This window comes from Haliotis rufescens, unplaced genomic scaffold, assembly GCF_023055435.1.
Source record: "Haliotis rufescens isolate VD_foot unplaced genomic scaffold, xgHalRufe1.0.p SCAF_7, whole genome shotgun sequence".
In the NCBI taxonomy this organism is placed as follows: domain Eukaryota; kingdom Metazoa; phylum Mollusca; class Gastropoda; order Lepetellida; family Haliotidae; genus Haliotis; species Haliotis rufescens.
Window position 1 is genome coordinate 43,324,090 of NW_025964361.1, and position 11,256 is coordinate 43,335,345.

At 38.4% G+C, this 11,256-nt stretch overlaps 1 protein-coding gene across 3 annotated transcripts in view; it reads left to right on the forward strand.

Moving 5' to 3' along the window:
- LOC124132680 (PAN2-PAN3 deadenylation complex subunit pan3-like) overlaps window positions 1-10,308 on the forward strand; it is a 35,363-nt gene extending 25,055 nt beyond the window's left edge. For all 3 annotated transcript variants that reach the window (XM_046496732.2, XM_046496734.2, XM_046496735.2), the window contains 7 exons: window positions 586-763; window positions 1,392-1,479; window positions 1,737-1,876; window positions 2,725-2,854; window positions 2,977-3,041; window positions 3,254-3,392; window positions 4,142-10,308. In XM_046496732.2, coding sequence (XP_046352688.1) covers window positions 586-763; window positions 1,392-1,479; window positions 1,737-1,876; window positions 2,725-2,854; window positions 2,977-3,041; window positions 3,254-3,392; window positions 4,142-4,291 — 890 coding nt within the window. In that variant the 3' untranslated portion in view covers window positions 4,292-10,308. The remainder of the gene's footprint in view (window positions 1-585; window positions 764-1,391; window positions 1,480-1,736; window positions 1,877-2,724; window positions 2,855-2,976; window positions 3,042-3,253; window positions 3,393-4,141) is intronic.
- The last annotated feature ends 948 nt before the right edge of the window (window positions 10,309-11,256 follow it).

Consider the following 11,256-nt stretch of genomic DNA (forward strand, 5'->3'; position numbering starts at 1 on the left):
CTCAAAGACATTAAACCTAACTTGTGTACAAACTGTTTGGTTGGCATTCTATAAGTTGGTGATTAACACTTTATGTATAACAACTTCTGTTTTATTGCATTAGTGATGTTCGATGTAGAATCTTACACTGTTCACATCCCACTTTGAGAACAGTGTAAGAATCTACATCGTACCATCGCTTATGCAGTAAACCATAAGTTGTTATCCGTTAAGTTGTACGTTTTCTTACTAACTAGTTCACTAAAGATAAACTGGTATCTTATCAAATGATACATTATTTTCTCGTTGATAAATGCTTTTCTTGTGTCAGTTCATTGAATATATGTTGCCTGTCATATTGAGGTGTTTGTAATTGAAACTGTGAGGGAGAAGGGGGCACGGGTGGCCCAGTCGTCTAAGGCACTCGTGGGTTTCACCAAAGTGGTAAACGTCTGAGACCTGCATCACTTCAAGCTTTCCTCCCACATTAAGCTGACACGCCGTGATATAACTGGAATACTGTTAAAAGCGGCATTAAACCCAACTCACTCACTCACTCACTCACTGGGGGGAGAAACTGAAAGTTGCTACATTACCTCATTCCAGGAGCAAATGCCAACAACTCGGGCATGAACGGCCCTCGCCAACACGCTGGTCTGCTACCCGAGTCGCTCATCTGGACCTATGTTGTCCAACTGAGTTCAGCACTCCGTGCCATACATGCCACTGGCCTTGCCTGCAGAGCCCTCGACCCTACCAAGATCCTTGTCTACAGCAAGTCCAGGTAATTGTCAGCATTTTACGTGATTTTTACGTTTATCATATATGTTCTGACACCACTGGAGTATGGAAAAATAGTAACTTTCACAGCATCAGCTGAATTTTGAATGAATGTACTTCTTACAAATTCTTAAGCTTCCTTTGTCAATGTATTGTGTAGCTATGAATAGGAGTTATAGTCAAGATATTATTTGCCCCCCGCTCAGAAATTCATGTGGTGCTCAGATATTTATTTCCTTCAGTATTCTATAAATATCACGTGGACCAGTCAGATCTCAACATTCTGATGTTGAGGTAAGATAAAATAGTGTATGCCAATTTTCCCTCTCATACTCTGGGTTATAATAGGTCCCCAGCTGTGTATGCTTGTTGTAAGAGGTTACCATGTGGAATGGCTGGTAGGCTCAGTGACTTGGTTGATGACATGGATTGTTGCTCGTAATATTAATCACTTTTTTGTCTGCTCCAGATATCATTGCTTTCAGGCTGTCACATTGCTGAGTGTGGCATTAAATATAAACTCACTCACTCACTCACTCACTCACTCACTCACTCACTCACTCACTCACTCACTCACTCACTCACTCACTCACTCACTCACTCACTCACTCACTCACTCCTTGTATTTCCAGGATGCGCCTGAACTGCATGGGGATCATGGATGTGCTGACCTTTGACAGTAACCAGGCCAACCCACTAGCATTGATACCACACTACCAGGTAAGAAGCACTGAACCCTGTGGGCCATGAGAGGGTTGATGGAGTTGAGGGAAAAGAGGCAGTTGAAGATATGTGTGTTGCTTCATGTAGTCCTTCACAAATGTTTAAAACTATAATAAATGAAATAAAATAAAATTCCTGTAATAAATATTCTGTATTTTGGTCAAAGGGAATTCATTGGGATAAAGATATAGAATAGATATGCAAATTTATGTGATTTCAACAATGGTATTTGTAATTCCCAATGACCCTCGCAGCAAGAGGATCTTGTTGCCCTCGGCCGCATCTGTCTGGCACTGGCCTGTAACAACATCATGGGGGTACAGCGAGATCACCTGCCAGCCGCCATGGATCTTGTTGCCAGGAACTACTCACCTGACCTGAAAAATCTCATCTTGTAAGTAGAGATCTGCAGTAGTGGGGTTAGATAGCTGTAATGTATTGTGATACAAGCATATGAATTCATTTTCCATCATCTACCTGAGGCAAGGGAGTTAACTGACAACGAAAATCCAGTCTCCACCCTTGTGGAACTAGGCTGGAATTTTGTGGTTTGAGTAAGTAGCTATTATGAGTGATGCCCCTTCCATGTCCCTCCTATTGACCAATCAGATTTCATTTGTATTTTCTTCAAACAAAATGGCGGTGCCCAGTCAAGACCATCTGATGAAGACACCCAGTGCTTGTGGATTGTAGCAAACACTTGACCATGCTGATTGAAAATATCTGTTCTTGCTTAGTAGACTGTACACATGCTTTGCATGTCAACCGAAATCTGTACGGCAGTCGCCATGTTGTTTATGAACAGAATGTTGATTTCGTTTAGTGATTTTGATTGGACTATGCTTAGACTCGTTAGTCAATTGACTTTATGTAACTCTGAAATTCCATCCAACTAGGGCTGGGGTAGAAACTGGACTTCAATAGTTGGTTATCTCCCTTGCCTTGGGAGGATGCTTTCCATGGGCATGATGCATAGTACAGTCATTTGTGCATATAAACATGCGTTAACAGAAACATGATTTGAAATAAATTTGTTGACTGAAATAAACTACTGTCACTAGTTGAAATACTTACAGCTTACATTTATACCATGCTTGACTAGTGATAATTATGCCAGAATTCATGATAATCACCTGCTAAATACATGGTCCTAATTTGTGTGACCATTCAGCATTGAACTTATTTGCACTGCAAAATCCTAATTGAACTCTCATTAGTTGCAATGTCAATTGTTTTCTCCAGGTATCTTCTGACCAATCAGAATAGACCAAGAAGTATCAATGACGTGATGCCAATGATTGGAGCCCGATTCTTCACTCAGCTTGATGCTGCTCAACTTCGAACGGATGTGTTGGAGAATGAGTTGGCCAAGGTAAATAAATGTGTGAAAAGTGTCCTTTGTCCAGTGTTTTTCCCTGACAAATAATATGCGCTTTATCCCATGTTTTTACTGCTTAAAAAGAATCCATGCTTAAAAATTCACTGTTTTTCTAGGAAGTTGAAAATGGCCGCCTATTCCGTCTGCTGGTGAAACTTGGTGCAATTAACGAGAGACCTGAGTAAGTCCTTTTCATGTACTGTCTGTTCAGTGTTGTTAAAAGCATTTACATTTCTGTGATAAAACCTTAAAAATAATTATATCTGCCTTAGAAGTTTTTCACAATTTAAACAAAAGTAAGAAAATTAATATTTTAAAAGTATTGCCAGAAACTGAAAAATATTTGTGTCTACAGTAAGTTTTCTCTGACAGCAATTTGTCTGAATTACCCAGGTTCAACATGGACCCGAGTTGGTCAGAGACTGGAGATCGCTACATCTTGAAGCTGTTTCGTGATTACCTGTTCCACCAAGTGGATGAGAGTGGTGCACCATGGATTGATCTTGCTCATGTCATTCAGTGTGTCAATAAGGTAAGTGAAGATAACTTGCTATATGAGAGCACTGTGATAATGTGTAGAAGATATTTATTTTGATAGTTGAATGGACTTACTTCCCTTTATAGAGTGCTTGTCGTAAGAGGCTACTATTGGGATCGGGTGGTCAGACTCGCTGACTTGGTTGATGCATGTCATCGATCCTAATTGTGTGGATCAAAGCTCATGATATTAATCACTGGATTGTCTGGTCCAGACTCGATTATTTACAGACCGCTGTCATATAGCTGGAATACTGCTGAGTCTGGCGATAAACAACAAACCAACCAACAACCTTTACAGAGCTGCGTTATACCTAACTCACTACTTCACGTTGAAAGAAGAGTCATCTTTGTTTAACATAACGGCCATGCAGAAAGCCATATCCTCAGACTCAATACCATCTCTCACTCACTTATTCTGAGATGAAAAAGTCCAGGTTTAATTAGGATGAAGCTATCCCAGTATTTCAAGACCCAGTAATTTCAGACTTCCAGTCATCGAATTAGCAAATGAAAGCTTCTTTTTTTTTGGTCATAAACTTAATGTTATTACCCAAAAGGAATCAAGACCCCCTTTATTTCTATCACTTGTCTGGATTAAAATGATAAAACAATGACTGGTCAGCCTGGAGTCTGTATCCATGCAGCATGGTCTCTCAGTGGACTAGCACTATGAAACTGGCATTAGGTTGGAGGAGTACATGCAACTGGTTTTCATCCTCTCCTATGCACTCTGGTTTCCAGGTTGATGCAGGTGTCCCAGAGAAGATTTGTCTGATGTCGAGAGACGAACAGAGCATCCTTGTCGTGTCCTACGCTGAAATCAAAAGATGTTTTGAGAGTGCTTTCTCTGAGCTGCTGAATGCCGGGCACCAGCCGTCCCCGTTCTCATAGCAAGGAGGAATCCCCTGAATGCAGCCAACCGCCATTCCTGAGGCAGCACACTCGAACAAAGGAAGAGTGCTGCGTTTTAGTCAGACTATATCAATTCAGTCATATTTGTTTGTGGAGAGATCTCACCAAGTATTGAAGAATATGTCTATTGTATTGCTTTCTGATTTCAGAAGAAAGTGATTTTTCTCTGCTTTCTGGTTTATACAGAAAGCATGTTTTCCTTCAAGATAAGGGCTTATCTCTGTTTATATATCAATTGTCATTGTACATCATACTTGTGTATAATGTAGGACATCAGATTGGCTGCCTGGCAATACTGTATTTATACAATGATCATTTTTTAAATGATTTAAAATGTGACTGTATATTTATCCTGTGCTAGTGGCTGCAGATGTGAAAAGAATGTTGCCCCAGAACTGATGGATAAAATGAAATGTAGAGTCTTCTTGTTGGATGAAACTGCCACATTAATTTGTGAATAGACTCATATATCACATCGATGAACATTTCATGTACATAATCGTTGTATATATAAAAAGTACTTCATGTCAAATGTGTTTACCATACTTCATGGGGCGTCCATCTAATTCGGCCATGACAATAGTGAATGGACAAGGTCTAAGACTATATGAAAAACGGGAGTATACTATATAAAAAGTAGTCACTAAAACTTTGAAATTTTTGAAGAAGAGTCTCAACATCGTTTCTCATTGAAATAAAAATTGGTCAATGGCTAAAAAAATGGTTTTAGAAAAAATTCCATCAGGGTAAACGGGGGTGTAACACAGGAGTCATGATAAATATTTTTGGTCATAGGCCGGAAAATATTCCTATAGCGATTCGGAGAACGCAGTTTGATGATTGAATGTTACATTGTTGATAATGGCTGAGGTTATGGTAAAGGAACTTATGTGGAGTTTATTTCATCGGTTCAATCTGTTTTGCAATTCTCAATAGAAATGGGTTCGTGTGCAGCTTGTTCTAGTCACTGATGTGTGTCTTCTCTGGCAAGTGCACTCATGGTTCAGTGGTCAGGAGCCGAGATAATGTTTTGTTCGCACCTTCAAAAAGTTATCGGTTTACAAAATTCTTGTTTCAACACTGATGATAAACTTTGGAAAGTTTGAGCTGGCAAATGGGTAATTTAATATTTGTGTATGGTGTGTATAGCCATCAATGGTATTTGTTCAGTGACGTTGGGTCGACATATTGTGAGTTGTAGGTTATTTTCTGTTTTGCTGAGGACTAATGGCTAAGCATACTTAAGGGGACATTGTTTTGGAACAGTGAATTTAAAACTCTGTGCTTCATTGTACTTTGACCTCTTACAGACATGATATTGTAAAATTAATTGTTACTGTTTTTCACGTAGTTTTCAACAACTGTAATATTACATAAAGATTTTCGTTCATTTTTTTTTTTATCAGGGTGTTGTAATGCCTGCAAAATGTCATGAAAACGGCTTCTGTTAAAGTGCAGATTTTTAGAAAAAATAGTATTTTTGAGGTTTTGTAAAGAAAATCATGATCTAACAATTATGAGTATTTTCATAAGTTTTGTCAGGGAAAATCTCAAGCTGTGATCAGTTTTGTTTAACATTGATTCCTGTTTAAGATTCTTCTTGTTGTCTCATTATCTAATGAAAGTATTGTGATTGTTAGATCTCATATTCCATGTTTAAATTATTTGAAGAAAGATCTATCCTTTCGATATAAATGACTTCAGTTGAATATTTATTGGTTAATATATGGCATAATCAGCGAGTACACACTACATAAGATATGGAGGGCTATTAAAGGATTCTTCCCTTCAAGAATGGCTTCAGGTCTTTCTGTACACTTCTGCTGCTCAGTCTTAATCTTTGTTTAACTGGCGTTTGATTTTCACACTAGTTGCCGTCCATGCACTCGACAGAGCCATCTGTCCAGCTAGTGGTCAAGGACTTAAAGAGCTCATTTCTCAGTCTCTTGGCGGTAAGAGGTCTGGTTTTTTGTTCTGCAAAGTTTCTTATTTCTGTTGCATATGTGTTAGAAGACTTGACTATTGTTGGGAGATGTATGATTATTGCCATACTAATATCAGGACGTATACTGGTGACAGCTCAACATTCCAGGAAGCTAAGGGTACAAAGATGTGATGGACTGGCTAGCTTTGTCACTATTTAGATCTGAAGGTGATATTTCTTGTTGAATTATCCCACTGCCATGGCCTTAAAGTGTTTCAAAATAATATCACAAACTATGGATCCCATTATCACAATGCTGTGTCATTGCTGTGAGTGTTGGAAGATTGTTAATGCACTTTTTTCGACAATTATATCTGAATAGGCTTTATGATAGTGGGTTCCGAATAATTAAATAACAACCCTAATGTGTCCAAATTCACCTAATTTAGAGAAAACAGTCTAATTACAACAATAATATCTCAACATAAATTATGTAGTGTCTACTGCCGTCTACTGTCTACTAATTTAGAGAAAACAGTTGAATCTAATTACAACAATAATATCTCAACATAAATTATGTAGTGTCTACTGCCGTCTACTGTCTACTAATTTAGAGAAAACAGTTGAATCTAATTACAACAATAATATCTCAACATAAATTATGTAGTGTCTACTGCCGTCTACTCTCTACTAATTTAGAGAAAACAGTTGGATCTAATTACAACAATAATATCTCAACATAAATTATGTAGTGTCTACTTTTAAAATAGGGTAAGATATAGAAAATTGGAATATTGGCAGTGAAGCTGTAATGGTTGAGGTGGGCCTTGTGGATTAGTGAGCTAATATGTACACACACTCTATATACATGTACACTTGTGTCACAACTACGTAATACTCTGACTTCCATTTAGGCCCACTTTCACGCAAATTATACCCGTTCTCCGTAGAACCTGTGATTAGTGTCGTCGCTGTTTTCCAGTGGATTGTGGAAGTTGGAATTATTCTTCGAAGTCAGATTCTTATATTTGGAACAGATTTTTCAATTTCAATTGTGAATTATTTTGTCAAATTCTAATATTTCAGATCTTGATTTTGTTGTTGGTATTTTTGAAAAAGGTTTCACTGACAGTTGGTTGAAAATGAAAAGATGGTTTGGTAATATGATGCCTGTCGGTTTTGGTCCGTGTTTAGTTTCTTTTTATATCTAATACAATTTGAAAGTAACTTCTTATGAATTTGTGAAATTACAGAGAAAAATGGTTCCAAACAAAATGAAATTTTGTAGAAATGACGGCAAACCAGATGAATTATTTCTGTGAAGGTGTTTAGAGTGTTAATAATTATGTAGGATGAAGTATAGTGCGTGCTGGTGTTGTAAGATATGTTTCGTCACGTCTATGGGTAGAGCATAACAAGTTGCCAATGAAATGTTGAATGTGGCTGACAGCATTTCACTGACAGGGCTTATCTTGGTGTCATTCATTTCTAAAGGAAAAATCATGCTGTCATAGCTAAAACAGACTATATCAATATCATGAACTCATATTTTACATTGCAGCAATCAGTATTTCATTTCACAATTTTAGTTGTCACATTTTAAAATGGCAGTCATTGATTTTAACAGAAACGATGTTGTTGCAGTTCCCAGTGGAATACAGTAGAGTTGATGCTATAAAAACCATCTCTCCATAGTTGCTATTGTTGTTTGTGCAGATTATTCAATGAAAACATGACATGAACTCTTCACATTTAATGATTATAGTGCTGATTTTGATGATAGTTCAACAAATAATTCAAATGGTATTTTCTCTCTCCGTAAAGTGATTGTATTTGTTGAGTTTTTTGACTATTTCATAGCCAGATAGCTTTTTTTCTGTAATTGAATTCCAGTGTGTATTTGATTTGTTTTAATAGTTTCTATCCACCCTGTACTGAAGAAGCTTGGTATGGGCAGAGTGATAATATTCCTAATTAGGGCTATTAAATTATGCTGCTGGGCCCTGAAGGAGGATAAGTAGTCTGAGGCAATGTGGGGGCTGGTGAGTACTTCTGAAGGGCCCTGATATTGTGTACATAATCTTGGTTAGCATGGGCATTGAGGGGAGATCCCCAGGAGCTAAGTGACTGTGGAGACTATAATGGGGATGTGTAGTAGTTGGGCGGGGCTTGTTGATACATTACTGACCTTCCCTCAGGTCGGTGAGTAATGTGTGCAGGTCCTGTCAGAGGATATGTAACCATCATGCTTGATTATCGCAGTTGTCGTATACAGAGTTAGGGCTGTTCAGGGACGCAACAGTGCCCCGATTTGGGATATTTTACATTTTGCTCAGTCTCTGTGGAGCATGATCATTGGTGTTCAACAGAACCAGCATCTCTAATTTGAATAGGGCAAACAGTAGACTTCTTAAGACGTCTATATGTAGTGATACTTTACTTCTCTGTATTTCTATGCATATGTCAAAATTACCAGTACCCAACTTAATATTTCCGTGAATTCTTTCATTTTCCAATAATCAATGATTTCATTGTTTTGGGTGACAATCAGAACCTATTTTCTGTTAAGTCTTGGCCGAGACTGTAAAAGTACATTCATCATACATGACATGGTGGCATTGCGTGCCATTCAGTTTCATGAGCGGATCCATCATTAAGAGTAGGTCATTCATGAGTGAAGAAATTGCACAAGTACTTCTCAGGAATGGAGCAATAAGACATCTCTTCATTTGCTAGCGTGTTGATCAATATGACGTTGCATCGGTGAACAGACCTATGGTGCCAAGATTTACAGTTAACCCTTTCACTTCTGAATCAATCTTTTATAAGTAGCTTCGGTTTCGACACTTATTTCATCATGATAACCCTTTTCTTGTCAAATTGAAGGCTCTATTTGAAGGTCAAGTTGAAGGTCATGGAATGTTTTGTTATTGACACAGCATTTGACCCGGGGTCAAGGTCAATCATCAAGTATTACAGAGCTAGTCCTGGCCTATGCAGAGGTCACTTATATTGGGTGCCTGGAGTTATCTTGGAAATCCAATTGCATTTTAGTGCTAACTTATGAATGTGTGATAGGCCATGACATGAGTGTCTCTGAACATAGTGATGAGCTCAGGAGCATTTTATCAGTATGGAATTGAGTTTGATTAGTTGGTTCTTGTTCTTCGTCTGTTTTAATCCATCACATATCAGCTTTGGAATGGTGCTAGTGAATGATGAGGCGAACATCATTTCATTTTCATCACGATGAGTTGACAATTTGTCAGCTTTGTGGTCATTTGTGTACTCAAGCTAAGTTTTTGTGAACAAATATATCCCTGGACTTTGACATTATGTCATATGCTTTGATGAATGCCACAGAAAAGAATCCCAGTTATTTTAATTGGAAAGTAAGGAATTATGTTAGCACATGTTGATTGTATACACTACTGAACACAGCAGTTGATTTCATTTCATTGTCATGAGTATGGTCCAAGCTCAAATCACCTGAGAGAAGTGTCATGGCCGCTGTAGACTCTAATAGCAGACGTGAGCGTTGTGATCCTTCTGAAAGCAGGGTGCTTTGAATGGGAGTTGTGAGGGGTTGGGAGTTAGAGTTAGGAGTTACATCAAACAAAAACACTCAATTTGCAAACAAATTCTGTCCAGGAAGCAGCTAGCTTTCACTACAAACATTTTGTTTGGCAATGTTTGGTAATGTTGGACTTCAGTCCAAAGATTTGGTGCTGACTTTGCAATGATGAAATGCGATGCAAAAAGTTTAAAATCGGATATGACATGGTGGGTCAAATTATGTAATGGTCACACAGTGTCTGATGTCAGCCCCACCTGAAGTCAGCAGGATGAGCTAAGGGCAGTTAACTCTGAGTCTGATCGAGAAGGACATGGATTGTTGGTGCAGTGTGCTGAGATGCATGGAGTCATGAGTGTGGTAAGCTCTGTAATGTTGATAACTTTGTCCTACGGGGTCTTCAAATAATTTTTGAAGAAAAGATCTGTACAGATTTATTGAGCAATTGTAAAATATGAGATTGTATTTTTATGGAAATAAAGGTAAAAAGTACCTGTATGTATTGTGTTTGTTGTCCATTGTTCAAGCGTACGCGAACTCTGTGATATATGCCGTATTTGCCATTCCTGGGTGCTTATTAAAACCATACGCAAAGAGTTAAATTGGTCAAATTTTCAGAGATTGAGTGGTAGTGAACAAACTTAGTTCCAATGTTGATGGAACTGAAACTTTTTCGATAATTGATTCTATGCAACAGTATACCCCTTCTTCACTGCTGTTTTCTGTCAAATGCATTGGGAATTATACACAAGAAAATATGGACTGTCATGTACCTTTTAGGTTTAATAGGGGACACTCATAAAGTTAACTTTTACACTGGTGTTCAACTTGGTCAGGGGGCGCTTATGGTACCAGGGTGCTTAACATGGCGAATACAGTATCCAGAAAGAAGGGGACTGAAAATACTATCGAAGATGATGAAGACAAGCCTTTGCAAGTACTTGCAAAACCAGAGGCAGCCCATTAAATTGCTGCCTTTTACCAAAGGCGCAATATTCATAAAACTACATGCACTTTAAGTCTGCATAACGGACATCTTTGAGAAAAGTGCACCGACTACAATACTACAATCTAGAAAAAAATAATGAAAACAATGCCTTTTGATTGCCTAATGTGAGTACAGGCTCCTCGTCAATGAAACTTTGTACATGTCATCCTTGAGGCAGTGCTGCAAATCTGGTCTACATGGTTTAGAGTGTCCGCCTGGAGAGCGAAAGGTCGCGGGTTTGATCACCAGCGCACCATACCAAGAGACTTAAGATATACTTGTTGCCCTTGCGCTCGGCATCAAGGGCCTAATACAAGGACTGATCAGCTCGGAGTCAGCTTGGTATCTCGGTGAGCAAGCACAATAAAATTGGCATTAGTTTAGCCAAGCAGCCACACACGCACGATAGCATATTGCTATATCCATGCAATAATCTTGAAAGCGACATTTAACCCCAT